Raw genomic sequence first — 27,921 nt, 5'->3', positions numbered from 1 at the left:
CAACTTCTTTCTCCATTTCTCTGTGGTTCTACTTCTCATTTTAAAAGAACAAAGCTTTTCTCTGTGAGAGGGAGGGGCTGAGGTATCTGCCTTTGCTTTTATGTGACAAAAGTTATGCCTTCCCCAATGCTGATTCTGAGACAGGGATATGTATTCCCAGTTGGACGAAACTGGCTGTCGTTCTTGTGAATGCAGGCTGGAATCACAATAGAACCTTTCTTAAAGTATTTATTTAATGAGCAGTCTTCTAGCCACCAGTTTTCATTATGTAGTAACAAATTATCCAAGGAGTTAAAGATTTTTCATTTTCCAGAAGAGCAAATAAAATGTCTTGACAGTGGGGAAAGAAAGTAAGATTAAATGCAAATACTCAGGGCCAGTCATCTGCCACTACTGAAGTAATTGATAGACAATATGTAGAATTTTTCGTGAAAGGCATCTTGTGCTTCACTTCAAATAACAAAATGGTTTAGATTGGCCCTATTACTTTATTTTTTCTTAGTTCTTGCATAAATCCAGTGGATTTCTTTTTTCAGTTACACAGACGCTATTGCCATAAACAATTTTTTTACTGGGTGGAAATTCTGAATGGTTAGTAGGAGCCATTCAATACATTTTCTAGAAACAAGAATATCTGAAAATTAATGGATGACATTTTCATTATTTTTAAATGGTTCTTTTAAAAATATATTCATCATGAATTACCAATAGATCAGTAGAGCCCAAATATCAACTGCTGATCAATCTAAGGTCATCCTGAAATTGCAATTGTGGACTTTTAAAATTATTTCCCTGTGTTTCTATTTCATTGATCAACCATGCTTTCAAATATAGTTTGTCTGACTTTTATATGCTCTTTACATCATATTTTGCTTTCTTTTTCTTTTACAACTGAATTCTGGGAGAAAAAAATTGCAGGTACAATTTTTAAAGATAAATACTTTGAAGTGGAAGTATATGAATTACACTGTGTCATATAAATGAATGAATTACAGTAATTTGTTACTATAGCCAAAGGCTAGCAATTAAGAAAAAAACTCTGCAGGAACTAGAAAGTCCAGGCAGAACAACAGTATTGAAATTCCTAGTAAATAATACAATACATGCTTAGTAAAATAGGCAAGTAAGAGAAATGCAGTATGAGATTATCAGCTAAAACTGGAGTGGGGGCTAGATTCCCATTTTGATGGTGTCTCCTTGTTACCTGTTACTGCACTGTACATGTCACTTCACAAAATTAGTTATCTTATAGGTAGTAGCAAACTACCTGTCTGAAAGAAAATGTCAAGCCCCAAACAGTCATTCACAACCAAGAAACCTAGACTCTTACAGAGTTTCATTAATCAGATTTATTGAAAGGAAAAGGGGTTAAGTTACAGAATCTTGGAAACTGGATATGTGTATTTTAGCACCCTGTTTATCAGTATGTACATTAAGGCAGGGCTGTTTTGATTCCTCTGAACTTCTTTCTAACTGCCTCTTTATGCAGGGGACACCCATTGCCAGATAAGGAGCAAATGTACAGATATACTATCTCTGCAATATTTTATTCAGTATATCCATATAGAATCCATATAGAATTCACAATATAGCAAGACCTCTTAGGAGTCCTAGTAAATCTGCCTTTCAGCAGCGTGAGTATGATGAGCAATCATTGGGCAGTTCAGACCAGTAAGATATTTAGCTGGCTGCAGACTCAGATTCTGCCTCTAGGGGGTAACATTGTTAGAAACTAGGGTTGGTTCTGTTGTCATTCCGTACCCTGTACTCACTGTTTAAGCAGCATCTTAGCTTGACTGAAGCCCATGAACAGCCAAAGCCCTGAAAAGCCCTAGGTCAACAATATATCCACTAAAATTCTCTTCTAGGCCAAATTAAATTTATAATCATTGTTAAAGGAGCAGACCCACAGGGCTGTATCCCATGCACCGCTGGGGGAATTAAGATTACTTTTCTTGGAGGAGGAGAAAATAGAAAAAGCCACACAATAAGAGACAGTGTGGGGTCGTATAGTAATTCTTGGGTTGGACTGGCACTGGGAAGATCCATGTTCAAGTCCATCCTCAGCCAGGGAAGCTTACAAAGTAACTTTGGCCAGCGGCTTTCTCTCAGCAGGGTTGTTATCGCTGGAAAAACAGGGAGAAGGGGTGCTATGCACATTCCCTTGAGTTCCTGAAGGATATATATCTTACAAACAAGCCAACATTACAAAAATTACTTTTCTCAAATATGTTCAGCATTTTCACAATGGTTTTGTATTTCTTATGCAGGAGATATAAAAAAGTCTGGAAAAAAAAGTAAATAGGAAAATATCTTGGCACCGATGGCAGAAAATCAAAAACCTTGTTCTGATAATAAAAATTCAGTAAGTTCAAGTAACTTACAATTTTGCTACCTTTTCACGATTTAGCCTACATCAGCCAACAGAGGCAGCAGCTTCACTTTGCCTCAGGGGTCTCTGTGGGGTGGGGGAAAAATAATCAAGATGGTGGCTGCAGTAGCGTGATTCAAGCCCTGCCCCTTTTTATGCCCAACATGACGCATGTCAAGAAAGGGGTGAGGCTTTGATTGCTCAGCTCTGGCTGCCTCTGGACCCCTCAACTTTGTTTTCCTATGTTGAGTAAGAAATTCAAATCTAACCTTTTAACAAGTGGCTCTCTTATAACCTGGGGAGGAGATAAAGGTCATGAGGATATGGCAAATGTTGCCAGTGTTTGTGCCATGATAGTTTGAAGTGAAGAAAGGCCCAAAGTCAATTAACCCAATTTGTGCAATATCACCTAGTAGCTAGAGCAGTATTTCTCAACCTCAACAACTTTAAAATGTGTGGATTTCAACTCCCAGAATTCCCCAGCCAGTATGGCTGGCTGGGAAATTCTGGGAGTTGAAGTTCATACATCTTAAAGTTGCTGAGGCTGAGAAACACCAAGCTAGAGGGAGACATTTTTAGCCATGCTTAAAACTCCCCTTGCGTTGCATAGTTCTAATAGGGGTTTTTCCCCAGGTCTGCCTCTCCCTCTCAAGTTATTGACATTTTTAAAACTTCCACATTAATTGCTTTCATGTAATTAAGAATGGTTTTCACTCCTGAGCAAAAGCGGGGAAATGTTTTTGCTTTTTTCTTATTTGCTTTCTCACATAGTCTGAATGCTTTGGGTCAAAGGGGACCCATTTCTGAGTATCCTGTGGATTAAAAGCAAAAAATATAAAAAATAACATTGCATTAAATAAATGTTCTTTTAAGAAAAAGCATGAGGTGTGGGAGAGCTCCAGTGGTGACACTCCACTTTTTTGTTTTAAATTGTATTTATGACTTCACAAATGATTTCTTTCCTTAATGCTTTTCTAATTCTGGTAACAGATGTTTCTTAGGTTACAATGAGGCTAATTGGTAGGAACCAGCCTCATTCTGTCTGAGCATGAGTCTTTGGGTTTCAGAGGTATTGTGGGCCAGGAAACACTAGCATAAAAGAGACACAAAATAAAACGTTCCTCTCATTTAATAGGTTTATTTTAAACTGTCAGGAACAGTATCATGAAATGGAGCCAGATATGATTATTGTCAATGAGAGAGTGCCACTAAGAGTGACATATAACATCAATAGAAAGGTGTACAACGAAGAAGAATTTGAACAAGAGCATGACCAAAATATGTATTCCCAATTCAACAAGGAACCCGAAACCCCTCAACCTGGACGAAGGATCCAGTGCAGGTAAGGATTAGTCAGGATGATGGTTCCTCTCAAGATAACGCTCAATTGCTTGCTTATGTTTATAGATCACACTATAAACCCCCATTTTCTGTATCATATTAGAAATTGCTATCACCATTTACAAACTTTATCTGTGCATAAAGGAAGTTCCTTTATACAAACCAGAAGTAAGTTTTCAATTTCTGCCATTAGCTTCCAGATTTACTATAAAAAAACACTGAAAAAGTAAAGCACATTTTTCTTGGCTCAGTGATATTTAAAAGTATGGGAAACAATATTGGCTGAAAAATTAATATATACAGCAAAGAATCTTGAATAATTCTTTAGTTAATTTCATTTATTTATTTATTTATTTTATTTGTCCCGGTCCATCTCCTCCCATCGTGGCACTCTGGCAGTTCACAATAAAACAATCGATTAAGACAATGAACATACAGTATAAATATGATATATAAATATAGCATTAGTCTTAACAAATAAATATAAAAATAAGAGTAAAAATAAGAATAAGAATAAAGTCCAAGTGGCAGAAGAATCCGATACAGCCCGTATGTGGGAGGAGTGGTCTAAGATACCAGCCATCCCCACAAACATCTATTCCCCTCTCCGCCCCAAGCAAGGCAGCAAAGCCAAGTCTTCAGGCTCCTCTGGAAGGCCAGGAGTGATGGGGCCAGTCTCACCTCCGGGGGCAGTGTGATTATTGTTTTATTCAAATTGATCTCCATTATTTATCTTATTTAATCCTTTGGATTAAGCTACCCCACTCCCAATAGCCTGTCAGAAGCTGGTAAAAACTTGGCTTTTCCGGAAAGCCTTTGGAATTTAGTTATAGAGTCATTGGCACCTGTATTACACTATTATATTGTATTAATATATTATAAAACATTATTATTGTTGTTGTTTTATAATGTTTTAATATCTATACACCTCCTAGCATTCTCTTGAAATGAGGCAGGAATAAATTGAGCAAATAAATTATTAATGAATAATTTGGCATATTATTACAGTTGTTTAATGTATTAATAAATCAAAATTATTAACTTATTTATAACATTTAATTAATGGATGAATGGATTCGTTAATTAAAATGTTATAAATTACCTCCATCTATATAAATGACATTTTGGGTAGAAATAATTGAATAAGATATTTAAATTTTTGTATCTTTAAGATTACCAGTGTATACATGTATATCCCTCCAAGTTTATTCTGGAGTAATTTTAGGTAGGTAGGTAGATAGATACCCTTGACAAAAAGGTAAGCTCTTTTAAAACTGTTTCAAATGCATTTTAAACAGTTTCTTCTCTTTTATGTGGAGCTAAATTAGCCCCAGTGGTCCAAGAAATCAGAAGTAATAAAAATGCAGTAATGAAGAGAAGAGAGACAACAGTGGAAAATTTGTGGAAAAACCAGTTCCAGTTTAAGATGGGCTAGATAGTGATAGAGTTTTCTCCACAGCAGGGCACCACTGATGACATATTCCATGGCATATCACCTGTCAGAGAGTCCTGCCCCTTCATTGGCAGCATTGGGTAAGGCAGAATTAGCAGCTGCTGACCACATTGCTTACTGAGAAATCTGTTGTTAATCCTTAAAGTGATTCTATATTGGACACTTGCTGGCCTGCTTCCAAGATGTACCTGGGTATGATGCTTGGGAACATGTGGCTTCCCAGCTCCAAGTGTTCTGATCAATATGGATTATCTAAACCCCACCAAGCTCGGGGGACATAAAGTGTTTAATTGCCTTGAAGGAGCTCCAGAACTCAATCATCACAAATGCCACATTAGGACAAGTTCATTCACTCGTAGGCCACAGCACTGAAGTCTTTCCGTACACAGATATAAAAGTCTCTAGTCCCTAGAGTAGTCCCTGGAGAGCTACCACTAGTAGCAAGGAGAAGCTGCAGCAATGGCAGAGGGAGGAAGTACATGAGGAAATGCAGGCTCCAGTCTTGCCCTGGCTGCAGTGGCACCTCAGGCAGGGCTAGGAGTATAGCTGTCCCTTGGGCTGCACTTTCTTCTCAGCTTGAGTAATTGGCCTCAGTGTCTGCACTGAACTTGGTGAATGTACATAACCACCAGTCACTTGTACTCAGCTATGGCCCTGGAGAGGATTCACAGTACCTGGCCAAGACTGGCAAGCTGCTACTCTAATTCCAGCGGTTGCTTTCTTGCAGTGTAAATGGTGAGTGAGAAGCTTCAATAGAAAGCATCTTGATCATGGGCAAGCCTTTCTCCTCCCCTCCTTGATTCTATCAGCCCATCAGTCTAATCTGGTCTTGCTTCTCTTGTTATACCAACTGAAATAGGCAGGGATGTCTGTGCAAACATCTTTTGGATTACACCCCTCCAGCTGAGAGATATTTCCATTACAGGGCTTTCTCTTTCTTCCAAGTATTGTTGCAGGCCATATAAAATACTTTGGATGGCTGCTTGCAACTTGTGGGCCACAAGTTTGAGTCACCTGATCTGTGTTGAGACCTGGAGAAGGGCAGTGTGTCCCTGTTGGTTTTACAAGCACTTTTTTTCTACCATAGTCCATAGAGCAGTGGTCTCAACCTTGGCAACTTGAGGATGTGTGGACTTCAACTCCCAGAATTCCCCAGCCAGCCATGAACATAAAAATTATAAATGAATCAGATTTGTTAGGATTTATTATATTTAGAAAGGGGCATGACTTAGAAGATACATGTTCAGAAGTCTTTGAAGAATTAATCTTAATTTGAATTAATGTAGTATAGCTTCCAGTTCACGAATTACAAAGATTGTAATTTTTTTGTGATGGCTTTTAGCAGGAAAGCACTATCAAAATAATAAGACACAACAAAATATTAATAAATAACTAGAATGGAATACAGATATGTCATTTTAAAATTATTCTCATTTGGCACAATCCCATATGTGTTTGCTCAGAAATTAGTTTCCACTATATTTAACAAGTCTTGCTTTGAGGAAAGTGTAGATAGGATTACAATCTGAATTATAAATCTCTTAATTTTGCTATCATTTAACATTCAGTGCTGACAACTGCCAGAGTATCTTATTGGTTTATAGATTGCCTCACTATGTATCATAAAAACAGCTAAGCCTTTTTTTTCCTCAAGGTAAAAGATTGTCTTGCTGAACAATCAAATTTATTTCAGGTTCTCATATGCACGGTTCAGGAAATTCATAGTCAAGATGTTTCCTGTTTTAAACTGGCTTTGTACTTACCGTGTTACAGAATGGATTCTGGGAGACATACACGCTGGCATAAATGTAGGGATGGTGCAGATGTTTCAAGGTAAATAAGTCCATTTCTTATCTTCTCCTGTTTAAAAGCTTTCAAGGTGGATAATTCTCCATTCTTTGCCATACATGGCAGTATATCCTACAGTAGACTGGAGCCCTCTTTACTGCTCTATAATAAGTAGAAGTATATTTGGATTGGTCTCAGATAACAAAAACAGCCTAAGGTAGTTTAAAAAGAAAAAACCAAAGGGATTTGTAAAAAGAAAGGCACCCTCAAGCTAAGCTCAGCTCCTGGTGACTAAATTTGTATTAATCTATAAGAACGCTCTTTTCTTATTTCAAGTAATGAAACAAGTATTAATTCAATGGATTCCAAAGTATGTTAAAATGAAATAGCAATATAAAAAAAACCAATTTCTGATTCTGAAAATTAAGATACTTTATAGATTGTCTGGAAAAAATTAATTCCCTTTACATGCTACAACATTTGCTCATACATTATTAAAGAACATCTGAATGTAGCCTATGATGCACTATAATCTACTGCCACAGAAAAAGTTATCTTTTTTTGTGTGCTGTATTCCAGATACAGCAAGAGAAAGAATGTAGCATGGGACCCACTAATTGTACTTTTCATCTCACAGTCATCAATGCTGCTGGCAAGCTCACCAGAAAGATTAGTGGTTCTTAGTTCTAGTTCCAATAGAAATAAAAATTGCTGCCTTGCAATTAACTTGAGACTGCAGTGGGCACAAAACCTCCATTCCCCTGCCCTTCCTGTCTCCGACAATTGTGTACATATAAAATGTTATTTCAGGGCCACACTTCATACATCTGACAAAGTGGACTCTGATCCATGAAAACTGGGTAATGAAATGGCAGCATAAGAGTCCAAGGTTTTTTTTGCTGCTAAAATGCCATGGCTATTTCATTGGAAATATTTGTTTTATGTGTTTGCAGCAACTGAGATCATTCTAGTCTTGACGCATATCCAGCAGTAGTAGTAGTAGTAACATAAATGTTTATTATGTCTAATATGTTTACATTCTACCCTTTTTCCAGTCAACTCTCAAGAGTTGCCCATTTTATTCTCACAAGACATTGATGTATCCAAGACCACCTAATGGATTTCATGATTAAGTGAAGATCTGAATCTAAATCTCATCTGTGTCCAAAATGCCCCTTCAGCTAGTCAATCATTCTGAGCTATTCCAGGCTTGCAAATAATCAAGGAAAGGTTGATTAAAAAGCTCATTCCAATCCACCCTCCAAATTTCCCACCTCTGGTATTCATCACTCAACTGCCACAGTTTTTTCCCCCTCTCCACTGCTGGAAGAACACAAGAAGAGACAATAGCTGGGCTGCTTACACTCCCCTTTATGTGTGACTAACAAGATAGTTGGAAGGAAAGAGGTAGGCAACATCCAGAGAGATTTGGAAGGGAAGAAAGCAGGCTTTCTACTTAGATACATCATACCAGTGGTGGATGTTCTCTTTGTTTTTCCCAGATTTAAGGCCAAGCAGCCTAAGGCAGTCATGGTTGAAAGTCTTTGCAATTTAGGACTGATATGTTAATTGTTTTTCTGAAAATGCTCTAAGTTTATTATTATTATTATTTTAGAGAATTTCATGTCATTTTCAAAGAAGCTTATTGTCATGAGTGCCGTTGAGCTGAAGACATCAGCGCAATGGCACACATGACAATAACAAGGAAACAGGGGAAGGGGCTCAAGATAAGTAGCCATCAACTTACAAAGACTGAAGGACAAGAGACAATGGCTAAGCGGATCGCGAGGCACACCCAAGCTGTTAGCGCTAACGCAACAGAGATCGCCCAGCTGACAGCAATCACCGGAGGAATAGGGAAACCGATGATGGGCGATCCCAGAACGCCAGCGGGGCCTCGCAACCCCTCACCTACCGGCAGGACAGCGTGTTGGACAAAGGGGGGTGACGTAACCACGAGTGAGGGGGCGCTGACCGGCGCGGGGTATTTAAACCCCGCACCGGCGCGCTCCTGTCACTCTCAGCTTTTTTCTTCCGACGCTGTAACTGCGCTGTGAATAAATCAGAGCCTGATCCATCGAACCAGTGTCTGAGCCTTATTCAGAGGCAGGCAGCGCATGACATAAAGCTGAGAGTCATAAACTCAGCCTCGCCGAGCCCCACCGGACGATAACGAGCCGCGGGAGGAGTAGACGGCGAGAAGACCAGGAAGATGAGGCCGGCGCGACGCAGACAAGGGGGGCGAGCCGCACGGCAAGAAGCAGAGGAGGACCGATCGAGGCCAGAGGCACCGCGGACTCCCGGAGCCATGGACGCCCACCCGACCCAACCCGAGCCTCAGCTCCAACCCCAAGGGGAGATGGCAACGGAGGCAACCCGGCCATGGGAGGGAGCAACATACTTCCCGAGACCAGCGGAGAACCCCGCGCCCCACATCGCACCCCAGCAACGGGCGTGGAGCGGCAGCCCAACGGCGGTAAGCACGGGGGAGGACGAAGAAGCAACCCAGCAGACGGCGGAGGAAGCGGACCAACGGCCGAGAGAGACTGAACCCCACCGGCAACCCACCCCCGCCGACACACCGACGGAACCGGCCCCAGCGGCGGCGCGGATCGCGGACGAGGACGCACAAGCTAGACTCGCGGCCATGGAGACCCAACTGAAGGAACTCTGGACCATGCTTCAGTCGCTGATGCCCCCCGCGCCGCCCAACGACGTCCCCGCACAGGTCCACACCCCGAGCGAAGCGCCGAACCCCCACGGGCCAAATGAAGGTCAACAAACGGCCCAGGCGGACGACACCACAGGCCGGGAAGCGAGAGGAAGGGGGGCACAAAACGCCCGGGCCCCAGAGGACTTCCCCATCTTCTTTGATGGGAACCCCGCGAAACTGTCGTTCTTTATCACGAACGCCAGGGAGTTCATGGGGAGGCACGGACACTCCTATGACTCCGAAGCGGACAAGATCGCTGCCGTGGCGATCAAACTACAGGACCGGGCGGCGGACTGGTACGTCCAACTGTACGAGTCCAGCTCCCCCGCCCTCGCCAACTTCCCCGCCTTCATCAACGAGATGAAAAGCTACTTCGAGGACCCACTAGCCAAAGTGAGGGCGAAAAGCGCACTCCAAAGACTTAAACAGGGCGCACGCACTGTCCCAGACTACGCCCTCGAGTTCAAAGCCCTCACGGGGAAGGTCAACGACTGGTCCGAGACCACCCTGCTGGAAATATTCAAAAGGGGGCTCAACCGCGACGTACTTCAATGGGCCCTCTACCGCGACGACCCAGAAACTCTACACGGGTGGATCCACCTCGCGGGGAAAGCAGAACACGCGCACCGCACCTTCCTCATGACAACTACGGAAGACACGAACAACACCTGCAAAAAGGTACCCGCACCACACGTGGGGACGGCCGGCCCCACATACCCAAGGAAGAAATTTATTTGTGAGCCCTGCGGGAGGTGTGGAAAACTAGGGCACAAGACAGCAGATTGCTTCGCCAACCGACCGCCGACCAGTGTACCTAAACCCACCTCGAAAACTAGCCCCAAACCACCTAACCCGCCACCGCCCCCTCACCGCCGAATGACCGGAGCCACAGCGACACCAGAGGAAGGCTGGGACGCCCACTGGGGGGAAGAGGACGACGTAGACCCAGACCAGCCGGCGGGAAACGCTCCCCGCCTGCCCTGAAACGCGTTGCGAGGCAGGCGGTGGGACAGCAGCGCGGACCACCTCGACGGAACGGCGAAAGCTCCATGATAATGGCGGCAATCAAACTCTCTGCCGGCAACGGAGCCACCACGGCCGCGGCACTAGTGGACTCGGGGTGCTCAAAAAACCTCATCCACCCCAACTTAGTCGCCAAACTCGACCTCCGCTGCTTCCCCCTCCCCACGCCGTTGGCATTCCACCAGCTGGACGGCTCAACAGCGGGAGGGAAACCAGCCACGATGCAAACTGAGCCGGTCACCCTGCAAATGGGCACTCACACCGAACGCACATCGTTCGTCGTCACCCACATCGGACGACCCATTGCAGTCCTGGGAATGCCATGGCTCGCGACAAACAACCCGCGCATCGACTGGGGGACCCGCACCTTCACATTTGGCGACGGCGAGTATCGGGCACCAGTTCCGGCGGGCAGAACCAACCCCACTGTGGGACGAGCAGAGGCGACTACACAGGACAACGCAGCTACCACAGCAGACCTACCGGAACAATACGCCGACTTCTCCGAGGTCTTCGGAGAGGCAGAAGCTGACCAACTACCCCCCCACCGCAAGACGGACTGTCGGATCGACCTGCTGCCCGACGTCCCCTTACCTAGACCGAAGATCTACTCGATGACCCCGAAGGAGATGGCAACCCTCCGGGAGTTCATCGATAAAAACCTAGAGAGGGGATTCATAGAGCCAGCATGCTCACCGGTCGGAGCCCCCGTCTTATTCCGGGAGAAGAAAGACGGCACCCTACGGCTCTGCACCGACTACCGGGGCCTAAACGCAGCTTCCCTGTCCAACAAATACCCCTTACCCCTGGTGAAAGACATGCTCGCCCACCTGTCCACGGGCAAAGTCTTCTCCAAACTGGACCTTCGCGAGGCGTACTACCGCATCCGAATCAGGGAGGGGGACGAATGGAAGACTGCGTTCAACTGCCCCCTAGGCGCCTTCCAGTACAAAGTGCTGCCGTTCGGACTCGCGGGGGCCCCCGGGGTGTTTATGCAGCTCATCAATGAGGTCCTGCATGAACACCTGTTCAAAGGGGTCCTTGTCTACATAGACGACGTCCTTATCTACACTAAAACGCACAAGGAACATGTGACCCTAGTCAGGCAAGTCCTCGACAAACTCAGAAGGGCGCAGCTCTATGCCAAACCCACAAAGTGCGAATTCCATAAAGCGCGCCTAGACTACCTGGGGTACCGAATCTCCGGAGACGGCATAGAAATGGACCCCGCAAAAGTCGAGGCGGTGCTGAACTGGGAACGCCCCCGCAACAGACGCCAACTCCAGAGCTTCCTCGGCTTCGCAAATTTTTACAGGTCATTCTCCCGGGGGTTCGCAGAGATAGCCCTCCCCCTAACAGACCTCCTCAAAACCAAAGGGGTGGGGGACACCCGACGCGCCAAGAACCCGGGCACAGTATTGAATTGGACTCCCGCGTGCCAGACCGCATTCAACAAGTTGAAAGCGCTGTTCACCACGGAGCCAATCCTCGCGCACCCGGACCCAGAACGGCCGTTCGTGGTCCAAGCCGACGCCTCAGACTTCTCCCTGGGGGCCATCCTACTCCAAAAGGACCCCACAGGACTCCTGAAACCATGCGCCTACCTGTCGAGGAAATTTTCCGAGACAGAAAGGCGATGGCACGTCTGGGAGAAAGAAGCCTTCGCGGTAATATCGGCGCTAGAAACATGGAGACACCTACTCGAGGGAGCCACCCAACCATTCGAGGTCTGGACCGACCACCGGAACCTCAAGGCCCTCCGAACGCCCAGACGCCTCAGCCCAAAACAGGTCCGATGGGCCCAATTCTTCAGCCGCTTCAACTTCCAGCTGAAGTTCATGCCGGGTAAAAAGAACTTCCTGGCCGACGCCCTTTCCCGACTGCCCCAAGACGAAGAGCCCGCCCCAGACACCATTGGGACGGTCCTATCCGCCTCTCAACTGGGGATGGCCATGACCACCCGGAGCGGCGCTCGGAGGCAGCTTGACTCTACGGCGCAACCGACGGCGGGACAACCTGTGACCAGACGACGCCAACCGCAACTACCAGGGGGGATACGCACGGACCTCGCCGCCGCCCTCAAAACCGACCCCTGGTTCCTGGCAAACCCCGACAAGGTAACGATGGCACAGGACCTGGCATGGGGGGAAGGCAGGATCTATGTCCCGGACTCGCAACGCCAAGCGATCTTGCATAGAGCCCACGACGCCAAGCAAGCGGGACACTTTGGGTTCCTCAAGACCCTACACCTAACAAGGCGTCAATTCTGGTGGCCCGCGCTAAGACGAGATGTGAAAGCATACGTAGCGTCCTGCCCAACGTGCGCCAGGGCCAAACGGGCACCAGGCAAACCCGCGGGGCTTTTACAACAGGTGGCAGAACCCTCCCGCCCATGGGAGGAAATCTCCATGGATTTTATAGTGGACCTCCCACCCAGCCAGAAGAAAACGGCCATTTGGGTGGTGAAGGACTATTTCTCGAAACAGGCCCACTTCATCCCCTGCACGTCGGTCCCGTCCGCACAACAACTAGCCAAACTCTTCCTCATCCACGTGTACAGGTTACACGGATGTCCCGCACATGTGGTGACCAACAGGGGCACACAGTTCACTTCTAAATTCTGGCGGGCCTTCCTAAAGCTGACGGGGACCCAACAGGCCCTATCCACTGCCTGGCACCCCCAGACGGACGGAGCCACAGAGGTCCTCAATGCCACCCTAGAGCAATTCATACGCTCATATACCAACTATCATCAAGACGACTGGGCCGAACTGCTCCCGTTCGCCGAAGTCGCATACAACAACGCCGTCCACACGAGCACGGGGAAAACTCCGTTCGAGGTAGTCTCGGGGCGCGACTTCGTCCCCATACCGGAGCTACCACAACCCCCGGAACCCCAGGTGGACGCTAGCGACTGGGGACGGAAGATTGCGGAATCGTGGCCAATAATCACGGCAGCGCTGAAGGATGCACCGGCGGCCTACAAAGAGCAGGCCGACAAGCACCGGCGCCAACAACCGACGTTCCAGGCGGGGGATATGGTCTACCTATCCACCAAATTCCTAAAGTCACCCCAACCCTCGAAAAAACTGGGGCCTAAGTACATTGGGCCGTTCCGAGTCACGCAGATAGTGAACCCGGTGGCAATACGCTTGGACCTGCCACACAATCTACGGAGACTCCACCCGGTGTTCCACACCAGCCTCCTGAAACCGGCAACCACCTCTCGATGGCACCCAAGCACGCCACTGCCCTCACCAGTGATGATCGACGGGCAACATCACTTTGACGTAAGGGACATACTCGACTCTCGCAGGCAACAGGGAACTTTACACTATTTGGTCAGGTGGAAACACTTCCCCCACCCAGAATGGGTGGCGGCGCACAACGTTAACGCGCCTGACCTGACCCGGGCTTTTCACCGGGCATACCCCGACAAGCCAAAACCAAGACTAGCAAACCATCACCTGCATAACCCCTCCCCCGCGGGGCCCCCCCGCCTACCGTGCCCCAAGGGAAAGGGCCCCCCCAAGCCCGCGACTTGGGTGGACCTCCCCCCCCGGGACCCCCCCCCCGCCCCGGGCCCACGAGGCAGTAACAAGCGGTCGCCAGCACCCTCCCCCCGCCCCGGGCCCACGGGGGAGTGGCAAGCAAGTCAACAGTGCATCCTGGGGGCAACGCCCAGGAGCACACATAACAAAGGCGACGCACTTAGAATAAAAAATAAGGGCCCTACCTGGAGCTGATAAGCACCCGACCAGCCACGCCTCTCTCCTCGTCGAACTGAGCCAAACAAACAGGGTGTGGCCGGAGCATGCGCACGCCCAGGGTGTGACCTGGGCATGCGCACTAAGAACACACCCTAGAGAGACACGTGGTAGAGGGCGGAACAAAGGGAGGGGCCAAAAACACTCCGGCGGGAAATTAAAAAAAAAAAAAAAACCATTTTGACAGCTCTCCTGGTAAAAAACCAGAAAACCGGGGGGGGGACACTATTCGGACAGGGGGCAGTATGTCATGAGTGCTGTTGAGCTGAAGACATCAGCGCAATGGCACACATGACAATAACAAGGAAACAGGGGAAGGGGCTCAAGATAAGTAGCCATCAACTTACAAAGACTGAAGGACAAGAGACAATGGCTAAGCGGATCGCGAGGCACACCCAAGCTGTTAGCGCTAATGCAACGGAGATCGCCCAGCTGACAGCAATCACCGGAGGAATAGGGAAACCGATGATGGGCGATCCCGGAACGCCAGCGGGGCCTCGCAACCCCTCACCTACTGGCAGGACAGCGTGTTGGACAAAGGGGGGTGACGTAACCACGAGTGAGGGGGCGCTGACCGGCGCGGGGTATTTAAACCCCACACCGGCGCGCTCCTGTCACTCTCAGCTTTTTTCCTATACTGTATCTACACTGCGAATAAACCAGAGCCTGTTTCACGGAATCAGCGTCTGTGTATTACTCGGAGGTAGGCAGCGCATGACACTTATGGTAAAGAAATTATAAACAGAAATATAACATTCAATTATTAAAACAAAAAAAACCCTATACTAAATTATCTCTAACATTAGCTACTAAACAAGCCACATAAATACGTCAAGTATCAGACTAATCCAAATAACTCTGTCAGCACATCAGAGTGCAGACAGAAATAAAAACGTATTGCGGAACCAATTGATGGAGAATGAAGACAGGGCCAAATGAAGATTGCTTGACTGATGATGTGCCGTCAAGTTGGTGTGGACTCTTAACAACCACAATCTGTCCTTAACCTGGTCCTTCAGGTCTTCCAATAGTGCAGTCATTGTCATTGTCATTGCTGCTGGTTGTCCTCCTTCCACCTTTCCCAGAATTATTGATTTCTAGGGAGCAGGATCTTAGGCCAAATGGATCACAGATTACTGATTAAAATAAGAAGTTGTAATAAAAGAGGGGAGTTTGGCTTTCCCCCTACTACAAGTGTGTAATGAACTTTTTGCTTTGTATCAGTTTTAAGAGTATATTTTTTAAACATACATTCCTTATAGGATTGTCAGGAATAGCATTAACCGGATTACCAATTCCAGTTATGAATAATTTTTATTCTGCGTTTTGCTGCTCTTTAACATATGTTATATTTGGAACTTCACAACATATGTCTATTGGTAAGTACTATGCTACTCTGTTAATTTAATTTAAAGGTGTATGGGGTTATTTGTCATTAGAAGTATATACTGACTCATTTAAAAACTTGTTTTTATTTAGACTTCCAAACATACTGACTTTTATTTCATATTTATTTATCTCTAAGTGTTCTGTTCATACCATATTTTTATTATCTGTCATCAAATAACTGTATAATTAGGTTAAAAAAATTGTATAAATATTGAAAAAAGCCACTACGTCAGGTCTGATTTATCTGTTCAATCAACTGATTATTTTTTATGACAGAATGATTCTTGTAATTTCCCCATGATTCTTCTCTTAGCAGTATTTTACACTTATTTAAATTTAGATACATGGATTTATTTGTAAACATTTCAAACTTAAATAAATGATTGCTCTCTTTGCAATTTATTCACCTCACACTCTTTGTGAGGTGAATAAATTGTAAAGGGCTCTTCTCTGAAGTCCAGGCATAACTGCTGGCAAAAGTGGGTGAGAGAGAAAAGGGTCTCTCACCCTTTTCACGCTCAAAAACACCTCTGTTTAATGCTTCACAGCAGAGTGCAGCAGTAAATCACAGCTCTCCAAATACTTAACTCGTTATTCATCACTTGATTTGGCAAAAGATTCTCAGACATGACTTGGCTAGATTAGCATCTGTTTTCCAGACAAAAATGAAGTTGATTGTCTATTGCAATATAAAGAAGTCAAAGCCTTTGTATACATCTATGTTGCAAATTCTAGGCTTTTCCCTCTGTTCTTTCCGAGTTAATGGATACTTGATTTAATGACCTTGGGTAGCTGAGAAATGTTTATGTAATGATTCTCTAGCCTAGGAAATTACTGGTTCCTGCTTTGCCAACTTCAGCCCTTATACATGGGAAGAGAAAAGAAAGCTACATGTATATTTCTATTCTCATTTCCACTCTGCTGTGCCTCAGTCAATAGGCTTCTCAGTCTTTTGGGCAGCTGTTTGAGAACCAAAAGTGATTGTTCTCCAAGCACAATTCTGACAGAGTTTTCTTTAACAAGATTTATTGAGATGAATGGGATGATCTTACAATATTTCTAGCAACTGAATTACTTTTAGTTTAGGACCAATTTATCTCCATGAATATGTTCTCTACATTCCAAAAGGCAGGATACAAAATAATGAATCTAAGTTATGGAAGGCTTGCATAATGGCTCCTTCCAATTCTGGGATTCTATAATGCCAAATTTCTTGAGCCTTTGACAACTAAATAACACTAATTTATGAGGTATTGGTTACTATTATAATGAATCAAAGTGTAAATGATTAGGTTTTTCTGACAGTTCAATGGCAATTCATGGGCCACTAAACAAATATTGAAAAAGACAAGGACTTCCCTATTAAACAAAAGTACCCTCCATACATTTTTTTCCTTTAAGAGAATGGGAATTCAGATTTTTCAGCAATAAAGTTATTGTTATAATTCCCTTTGTATGTATCTTCCCATCCCCTTCATGTTAAAAGGCCTTTTGAAGTTACATTTTGTACCCCTAAAATGTAATCCAAGATTAAATATTGATCATTCGAATTATTTATGCCATATAATAACAGCTTGCAGTTTCAGGGCATCATTTGACAAGTTAATCCACTGCCCTAAAGAGAGGTGGATCTCCAGCCAATAAATTTGTGTTTTTAAATTTTCCTCAGTATATTTCCTACTTATGCTTTTCACATTGCTTATGTGAGATCACAGTTCTGCTTAGCACAGCATATGTAGATGTACAGTTAATGACATCATTTAAGACCTGTTCCCTGTTACCACTTTTCTGAATTTCAGTGCTCATATTGTTATTTGTTTTATCATTTCTGTGTTTCAATGAACCAGTTTTTTGTCATTTTTTGCAAACAGGTAGCAATAACCCAGGATGGTAAGTTGACCCTCAAAAAAACATTTTTAAAAATTGTGAAAACCAAAACAGCAACTATTCTGACACTTTTAGAAATCAGACAGCTTGGGATTGAGAAGATATCACAGTCTCATACTCCTTGTTGCCAATAGTGTTTCCAGTGGTGCCTGCAGGAGGGAAATGTCAAATTGGTCAAATTAATGAACCATTTATCAACGTCTTTGATAAAACCAATGTCATGCCATCATGACACAATCCCCACTCTTTTGTAGGTGCACTGTGATGTTGCATGTACATCCAAAAGTTGCAGAGCTAGTGGCATTACAGCAGGATATTGCTTTTGTTATTTTGATGAAAGCAACCAGAGCTGCAGATGCCCAGAAGTGTCTCTTGACCCTAGATAGTAAAAAGCAAAATACTCAGTTGAGTGCCACTAGTCTACAAACCCCACAAATTTCTTGATTAAAATAAAAATCGTATGATGCACTTTAGAAGAACTATATAGCATCAAAGGAGTTGACTAATGCTGAACATGAGCTGGGGGTGGAGACTTAAATAAGGACCAGGCTCTAGCCAACTGACTGGGGTGAACACAGAGATACTGTGGTCCATCGGGTGAATCTCTCTGAATTACTGATGATCTGTGGACAACAATTTGAGAATTACTGCTGTTGAGTTCCAGCGATGTAATTTCTGACATCAGAATTCTAGAGGGAATAGTATGCAGAGAAACTATTTATATTTCCTATGAAACATCCTGAAAGCATTTTATACCTTAATCTCTTTGGAGAAATGGTGAGAATTACCATGTGATAAATGATATGGCAGCTGAATTTCTATTGGCTTTGGCTTTTATCTTGAATTTCCACTTCTGGCAACAGGTTCTTTCAGTATTCTGAATGCAATGGCAGCAAATTTTCAGAGAAGTCTTAATTTCAATATTAAATTACCGAGTAATGTTACTCTGGCCAACATTTCTGATGAAAATTTTATGCAGACTTATATGGAAGCAATAACTTACGCTGCATCGACAACATTTTTAGTTGGGATTATTCAGGTAGGAAACGCACTTGAATTATCACTTCTTTTTCTTAACACATTTTTATTTATTTATTACAAGTGCTTTTATGCCACTTTAGTCAAGTTAATAATGCTGTGTGTGCATATGTGTACATATTATATGTGTGTGTGTTTGTGTCTGTGTGTAGATATGTGTGTGTGGGGTGTGGGGGAGTGTGTCGATATATATGCACATTAATAATAGCAATAAAGCAATAAGGAGCAGCACCCACAAACATCTCAGGTACATACTCCATTGACTCCTAAATCCCCAAATATCTGCATAAACACCCTGGTCTTAAAAAGTTTTCTGCATGAGAGTGACAAGGACACTAATCTTATTTCTGATTCCATAAGGGTAGGAGAATGCTGACTTCTAAGTTACCTCCATCTCACCTCATGGAGAGTGGAAACTCTTGGTATTTTCAAAGAGAGAAAAAAGATTTCAGTAACATGTAGTATATGATACATATTTGAACACAAAAGTTGAATGAAAATTAAATCTTAGCATTTAAGGAGTTGAGTCATGTGTTCCTGAAGGTAGGCACTACTGAAAATAGAGAACCTTTCCTCTGAGTAAACAAATATAGGATTGTGGAAGGAGTCTAATAAAGTAATCCACAACTGACTTGCTAAAATCTCAGTATTTTTAGATTCCATTATTCTTTTTTGGATGCATAAAATTCTATACTAATTCTGTACCAGTACTTTTAGGTAATGTTTTTATTTCTGATTCTGATGTACTGAAAAAAATAAGTAAATTGTACAAGCCTTCTAGTTCCTTAACAATATGATTTATTTTTTATTCTTTGTACACTGTATTTTATAGTAGGGTTAAGAATAACAAGGAAAGAAAATTAGATCTTGAATTGAGAGCAAGGAAGAGAGGACGAACTTAGGGATTACTATCTAATACCCAGGGACACTTCACCTTGCATGATTGCTGAAATCTCATGAGACTGCTAAAATCTGGTGATATTTGCATGAGGATGTTGAAATTGAAATCATTCAAGAGTTCACCAGAATTACACAAAGTTTCAACTATTTCATATGAGAGCTCATCAGATTTCACCCAAGATCACTGTTATCTTGTGAAATTTCACGAGTTTTGTTTGTATGTTTTTTGGTATTCAGGGCCAGGAAGAGTTACTGACCCTTGACTTAAACTTATCTCAGAAAGTTGACTAATGTGGAGACATAAAACAGATGACTTTTTCTGTCCTTGCAAAATATTCACTTGGATTCTAGAAAGAAGGCATAGCTTCTTTAAACTCGAGGTGTGTAATATCAAACTCCTGCAGAAGTAGGGACAGTATTGTGGCAAGCTGAAGTTTATGACTTCCTTAAAATACTATTTTTTCTATTTTAACCATCTCTTTTGTTCCTTCTAGCTACTTTTGGGCATCATTGGCTTGGGATTTGTCACAACATATGTCTCAGAGAGTCTCATGAATGCTTATCTTACGGCAGCAGCATTACATGTGATTATATCACAGTTCTCTTTCATCTTTGGAATTGTAATTGACTTTCATTCAGGCCCATTGTCATTTTTTTATGTGAGTAAATCCACCATTTTTAATATTCCTGTTTCTTGACAGGAATGGGGAAAAGTAGAACTCTATATTAATATATTTCCCTTGAAGAGGTGCTAGATATTAGTTAAAAGTGTTATCAAATTTCTTCATTTGAATTGACCTAATAACAAGTGGTCACAACACATGAGGAATCTTAACTGGAATATGTCTTACCATTCAGGGACCATTCAGGGACTTAACTTCCCCATTCTTAGATATTATTATTTTGTACATGACATGCCACTGCCTTTCTTAAAATGGTGAGGACAAATCAACCCTCTTTAAACATGGTGGGACTTAACTTCTGAATAGTATCAAAGAATTGTAGCATATGCTAGGCTGTATTTATATTTATATTTAATTTTTGTTATTGTTTTTATTGTTTTATATTATGACTGTTTTTATTGTTGTTAGCCACCCACAGTCACTAGTCTGAGATGGGTGGCAATATAAAGTGAATGAATGAATAAATAAATAAATAAATAAACAAGGCTCTTCATTACTGGTGCCAGGTTATTTGAGGGATCACCTCTCCCCAGTGACATCTACCCATCCCATCAGGTCCAGCAGAAGAAGCTTGTTGTGAGTTCTATCCACTAGATAGTGTCACCTGGCAGGACCCAGTAGGAAGGCCTTTTCTGCTGCTGCACCTGCCCTATGGAACATAAATTCCCCTGAAGTCAGGCTGGCCCCAACTTTGATGGCCTTCTGGAAGAGCCTAAAGACCCAGCTTTGCCATCTGGCCTGGGGATCAGAGAGTGGAGCGGGGCCCATAAAATGGCTGTACCATTTTTGAATGGCTGTGCTCTCCCAGTGATTGTACTGTATGGCTTTTAAGTGCTTAATTGTTTTTAACCTTTGTATTGTTTGCATGGCTGTTTTATTTTTTCTATTTTTTGTACTGTTTATGTTTTAATTGTAAGCTGCCCAGAGCCATGTGAGATGGGTGGCTATATAAATTGAATAAATAAATACATAAATAAATAATTTTGGGGTACTTATGTGGGATATGAAGATGTGAGCTTCATGGACAATGCACAATATATAAAGATATCTCCTGTTTAAAAAAGGAAGCATTTATAAAGCTGTTATATGTTATAATAACATAGTGAAGTACTTTCCACTTTGCTGAATTCATTTCTGGAGCAAAACCTGTTATTTAAAAAACTATGTTGGTGTTTATCTTAATCCTATTAGCAGCAAATTAATATTCAAGAAATAATTCTGAACATTTTTGCTGACATTTTCTTTTTTCAGAATTTGGTATACTACTGTATGGGTCTCCCTAAAGCAAATTCCACCAGTATCCTGCTGTTCTTGCTTTCTTTACTAATGCTGAGGGTCAGCAAATGCATTAAAATAACTTATAAACACTATCCTGTTGAGTTTCCAATGGAGCTTGTTTTGGTAAATATCTGACATTTGTCAATAAAATTACATTTATGCCCCCAAAGGCAACAGTTTTGTAAATGACTTGAAGTCGTAGAATGATCCACAGAACAGTTTCCTTCAGACATTGTGTTTCTTTAGTACAGAACTTCTTGGAATGCATTTTAAGTATTTTGCTACTGTTTTGTTTGGGGTATCTTAATTGGCATTAAGTTCTCCACAAAGAAGGATATGGACACATTGCATCTGAAAGAAGCATTGTCCCTTATTATAACTTATTTCAGGTCAGAGGAACTTGTTTTATCAGCTTCCTCCAATTCAGAGACTACTACACCATCCTTTTTTTTTGCCTTTTCTGCAGACACAGGAAGAATGCTCTGTCCAAGGTTCTGACAAACCCAATTTTACCTAAGGAAGTTGTAGTCTGTTATTCTTAGAAATTCATTGTTGGGGATTGTGGGTTTAAACATTTTGCCTTAAGCTTCAATATCAGCAAAACTTGCTGTGGGGAAAAATGCTTTTCTGACCATTTAGCTTTTTTTCCTCCTAATACTAGTTTTTGCACAGGTTACTGTGTCCTACTGCCTGTGGTAACTAAACAAAAGTCTGCCATTATACCACTGAATATACTATTCTTACAATCCATTTCAATGTCTGGCCAAAACAGGACAATTATTAATCCATAATGCCTAGACAGATATTGACATCACAATTGCCATGAGTTAAGGTTGAATTTGGGGTACACAAATGAAATATATTAGTAAATTTAAATAAATAATATTTAGCTCAAGTTATTTTCTTTTACAGATTATTACATTTGCAATACTTTCTACCCACACACATCTATATGCTGAATCCAGTCAGGGAATTTTTAAAATGACTCCCCACAGGTATGTGATCTAAATCTAGTAGTATGTATCATTCATGCATATATAAATATGCACCCATCATGCTGTTTCCTTTCAGGGTAAGATATGCAGGGTAGAGAAAAGGAATAAGAAATAATAAATCAAAGAATTTAAAATAATGAAATAAGAAAAAGGAAAAGGAAATGTATTACTATATTAAATTGTGATATAGGCAATTTCAGTTGAAATTGAAGAACTGAGTAAAGAAGTGTTCTTGGTAATAACACCCCACTTTGAAATTCCTGTAAAATGTTTGCCAAAGCATGAACCTGAAATCTTATTCACAGAAACATTTCAGTGTCACCAATTTTGTCACTCGAATCCATGCTGCCTTCCTCTACTTGCTACGGTGGCCATGTGCATGTCAGCTGCATGTAGTCAAGCCAACAGTGTTGAAGTATTATGTATAATTTCCCTGTTGAGAGCTCCCCAATGGAGAAAGGATTTAATGTTTACTGATCTGTGTAAAGATTCTTTGTTCCAGCCATACTGTCATGTGTGAACCATCAGTGCTTATAAAGAACCGTAATTACTGTATATTTCTTAACATGAGTTAAGAATAATAATGTATTATACAAATTGGCTCTTCTCTAGTGCTGTGCAGAATGTCAAAACTGATCTTTGAAAGGTGCTTTAGAGTACACGGGAATGTCTGTGGAACACCTTAAAACAGTTTTCTCGTTTCCAGGATTATGTGGCAGCTGTGAAGGGCAGTTGCATGATCCCTGAAAAAGAGACAGCTGCTTTACTGAGTGCAGAGAGGTGTTGTGTTCGCTATCTAAAGCACCTTTTGGAAATCAAATCTGAAGTGTTGCACAGGCCATCTAGGTTCTGCTGGAAAAGATTTCTATTTCTCAGTTTAAAATTTTAAACTATTTACTTGTTTTAGCTTTCAGAAAATGTTTCTAAGATGGCTAACAATAAGTACATAAAATTCAGTGTTTGAAACCCAGCAGCACATATCCCATTAGCACCACTTGCTTGGTGCACAAAATTGTGGGTTGAAAGAGAAGATAGTAAATAAATAGCTTGTGTAGCTTATGTCCTGATCAGAGTGTTCAGGGACGCTCTTTGTGCAATTTACACAGGATTAAAGCATCTCTTTTGTTTCAGGTTTTTGAAGCCTACACCACCTGACTTCTCAAAACTGAACAGAATTGTGCTACATGCCTTATCTCTGGCAATAGTGAGCTATTTCCTTCTCATTTTTGTAGGAAAGAAGTATGCAAGTATTCACAACTATCACATCAGACACACTCAGGTAATAGTTATATATCACATGGCAGAAGCTTCAAGAAGTTGATGGAGCTCTGGGAGAATAAAGAAATTGTAATTAAATATACTTTTCCATAGTTTTGCAGGATCTATGGAAGGGATGCAGCTCTGTAGTCACTATTTGTCTCCAAGGACATTAGAAAGACATTGGGATATATGAAAAACAAAGCAATGCTTCAGTATTTATTTGCTTATTGATCAACTAATTTAACTGATTCATAAAATGCCTTTGCATAGCTTCCTCTGGTGCACCAGTTGCACTCTTTTCTGGATCAGGATGCCCTTCAGACAGTCACTCATGCCCTAGTTACCTCACAGCTCGATTGTTGCAATGTGCTTTATGTGGGGTGGCCCTCAGAAGCTTCAACTGGTCTAAAATGCAGCAGCATGGGAAGTGACGGGCATACATCATCCACTCTGTGAGCTGCACTGGTTACATGTCTGTTTCTGGTTGTGATTCAAGGTTCTGGCTATGACTTATAAAGCACTAGATGGCATAGGGCCTGGTTATTTGAAGGAATGTCCATCTCTTATGGTGTCTGCCCAGCCAGTACAAGCCAACAGGGTTAGTGCACCTCAGGTCCCTTCAATTAAACGGTGTCATCTTTTGGGACCCAGGAGGCATGCCTTCTCTGTTGTGTCTGTCCCCCAGAATCAAGTTCCCCCTGAAATCCAGGTGGCTCTCACCCTGATAGATTCCAGAGGGCCTTGAAGACCTGGCTTCTCCCAGACCATGGGAGGTTTGTACCCCTTTGTGAATGTTGTTGGTGGCCAGATTTGCCTTCTTGTTCTTTATCTGCTTTCTTGTCTGTGTTTTGTTGGTTTGGTTTTGAATTGTATTGTATATTATTCTATTTGCTATACTGCAAGCTACCTTGAGTTGTTTGGAATCAGGCGGCATCTAAATTAAATTAATTAAATTAATTGAATTCCTGTGGCTGCTCATGATTAAAATTGCAACTGCATCAGCAATGCAATTAAACCATTCTGAAAGTCTTTAAGCCCACCACAACACATAAAATCATATCAAAGTTACAAGTAAAAAAAAAGAATCCAGTTGCCCATTAAAAGTATGGCTTCATCTATCAGGACAGAGATATTTATGGAAATCTAGTTCTTGCTCATGAAAAGAGGATATGCAGAGTTACCTCATTTACCCCACTAAAGGGACACAGTATTTTGTTCTTCCTCCACTTAGCTTTCTTTTTCTCTTCCCTTGATTAGATAGGCATAGTTTCATATCTTTTTCTTTTTTAAAAAAGCGGAATTTAAACTAAAAGTAAGAAAGAAAGGAAATGTGTTCCTCTTTAACACTTTGTCACAATGTTCTCTGAAGAGCAATGTCTTACAACTGTTCTTCTCAAGACCCAGGTAGCTAACAACTATCTCATGATTTAGGTAGTGGACAATATCAGGCAACATAACTTTATTGGCCAGCCTATTCAGATGACTCACCCAGCTTAACCTCATTTATTTTATTTATGGTTGATAGGAGAGGGTGATCATATCCATTAGGCTATATTGTACACATTTTTAAAATGATTAAGCAGGATTCCAGGGGCATCCACAGTGGCATGTCAACAGCATCAAAATTGCAGACAGAACCTGGCAATCAAAGCTGATCTCCTCCTGAATAAGCATTGCACATATCACATACACATAGAAAGGGACTTTGGTTGCTGAAGTCACACCCACCATTGTGATGCTGTTGACCCTCCCTATGGACTCCTCTGAGCACTCCAGGCATTGTGCAAACCTAAGCATATTCAGGAAAGCAGCAGGAGCCATTTTTCCAAAATGGGACTATGGATTTAAGAGTTACATTAACTTTAATGACCGAATGTCTCCCTAAAGCAGCAATACCTTTTGGTTACAAATGGCAGGTATATATTGGTCTTTTGAAGTGTGTCATCATTATTTTTTCTTGTGGGAAATATCTGTGGTACATAGGTTTTCACAGTATAGTAATCTGAATACCAGTAGGTTTATTTTTATTTATCATATACAGGATTTAATGGCAATTGGGCTATGCAATGTCTTCAGTTCATTTTTTAAGAGTTTTTCTGTCAGCTGTGCAATTTCTACAACTGTGATTCAGGAGAAGACAGGTGGAAAAACGCAGGTGAGTTAGATGGATTTGAAAGCCATTGCTTGTGTCAAATCGTCATTTACGTGTATTTGTTAGGACACCATTTGAAGCATGCAAAAGGGTTGCTTTATGGAGTTTGTTAGCATGAGCAAAGGGTTAAACAACTACAGCATTTGAAGATTTGTAAAGCCACTTCAAAGGCTGCCCTTGATGCATTATTATCAGTCCCAGAGGCCCATGGGCAGTCATCAGCAGACGTCTGTTTTACTCCAGTGGGATCCTATCTTACACTTACATAGTTGCAAATTGACCCTTCATAAATTTTGATTAGCGTTATTACAAAATATAATCGTATTTAAAACAGAAGGACAGGTGAAGTCTCCTTCAGATCAAGCTCAATTCCTGGTGACTTCATTGGCAGGTTTTTATGGCAACTGTCAGAAATGTTTTACAGTTGCCACCTTTCAGAATGTCTTTTTGACTTCTCAGTGTAACTCATTTGTGTGATATTTCTTAGGCTCCCATCCAAGAAATAAACAAGTCTGATAACATTTACCTCTTTGAAATCAAGAAAGATTGACTAAGTATTGCCATCTAAATAAATATTTAAAACATAATAAGAATTTCATGTTAGTTTTAAAAAACATTTAAAGAACAAATAGATTAAGAAATAGATGGTCAGCATGGAACATTTTCAAGAATTTGCTATTCAGGTAGGGTGGTATGTCAGGAATGAGGCAAATGGTCCAAGGCTGAACCAGGAAACAGGCATATCATATCTAAGTTGCAAACTCTGGAGGATCACTAGATGGTAGTAAAAAGCTATAGAAAACACCAATTATAGCTAACACAATCAACACCAGCTGATATGGTCTGGCAGGGTTGGCACACTCCGGGTTCCTTTGATTTAACAATGGCATCTATTGGGACCCTGGAAACATGCCTTCTCTGTAGCAGTGCCTGCCCTCTGGAATGAGGTCACCATCGAGATTCAAATGGCCCCCCTCTATTTGTGTTTCAAAGAGCCCTGAAGACCTGGCCCTTCATCCAGGCCTTTTGCGAGAGTGATTGAAGCCCCATTTTCTTTTTTCTTCCTATTTGGCTTTGGCATTTCTGCCATCTTTATTTTCTGTTGTTTCCTTGTTTTTAAATGTTTTCAATGATTTGTAAACCACCCAAAGTCACTGGGAGTCAGGTGGCATATACATTTAATAAATTATTGTTGGTCACACAGTCAGCCAGATGTTTGAATTTGGCATTTTTCTCCACCTATCAAGTCCTTCCCAGGCCCTGGAATAGGCAGATGTTGTTGTTTAATAATATTAAAGGTATCGTTGCAGGATGTGAATTGTTCTAAGTAAAGCTGCCTTTTGCAATTGACTGATGGTGTTTTTGTCAATGCCAATGGTGTTCAAGTGCTCCAGATGTTTTGGAATTTCACCCAAAGTGCCTATTACTATTGGTACTATCCTTGCTTTCTTTTGCCACAGTCATTCTATTATTATTATTGTTGTTGTTGTTGTTAGCCATCTAGTCCTATCCTGGATTTTGCAGTCTGGACATGATTTCCTGATTCAACCAAGTTCTCAAAGTTTGAGGTAACATCACTTCTAAAATGGTAAATTAATTTGTATGACATTCTTCTCCAATAAATAAGCCCAAAAAATAAATACACCATGTGTATGTAAAAACTAAATTTTAATCTATATATCACAAAGGCTGTCAAACTTTGTGAAACCACAACTGCCTTCTGTAGGCTTAGGCAGGCAAAATGAGGAGTAAAGAGCAGAGTGAGTCTTGACATGGCTCCTGCTTTGCCTACACAGACAAATCATAAGTGCTACCAAAACATCTTTCTACTTTGCTTGGGGAAAACAGGGAGCAAAGCTTGGAATGGCTTTTGCCTGAACAAG

The 27,921-nt window shown here is 42.2% G+C and overlaps 1 protein-coding gene across 1 annotated transcript in view; it reads left to right on the top strand.

Moving 5' to 3' along the window:
* Positions 1-27,921, top strand: part of SLC26A8 (solute carrier family 26 member 8) — a 46,702-nt gene that overhangs the window by 5,016 nt on the left and 13,765 nt on the right. The window contains exons 2-10 of the mRNA XM_063299847.1: positions 3,507-3,713; positions 6,859-6,998; positions 15,719-15,835; positions 18,596-18,771; positions 20,165-20,329; positions 21,605-21,754; positions 22,544-22,626; positions 23,758-23,905; positions 25,928-26,041. Coding sequence (XP_063155917.1) covers positions 3,507-3,713; positions 6,859-6,998; positions 15,719-15,835; positions 18,596-18,771; positions 20,165-20,329; positions 21,605-21,754; positions 22,544-22,626; positions 23,758-23,905; positions 25,928-26,041 — 1,300 coding nt within the window. The remainder of the gene's footprint in view (positions 1-3,506; positions 3,714-6,858; positions 6,999-15,718; positions 15,836-18,595; positions 18,772-20,164; positions 20,330-21,604; positions 21,755-22,543; positions 22,627-23,757; positions 23,906-25,927; positions 26,042-27,921) is intronic.

This window comes from Candoia aspera, chromosome 3 (genome assembly GCF_035149785.1).
Source record: "Candoia aspera isolate rCanAsp1 chromosome 3, rCanAsp1.hap2, whole genome shotgun sequence".
In the NCBI taxonomy this organism is placed as follows: Eukaryota; Metazoa; Chordata; class Lepidosauria; order Squamata; family Boidae; genus Candoia; species Candoia aspera.
Note: the sequence above shows the minus strand (reverse complement) of the source record. Positions and strands in the feature narration are given on the sequence as shown.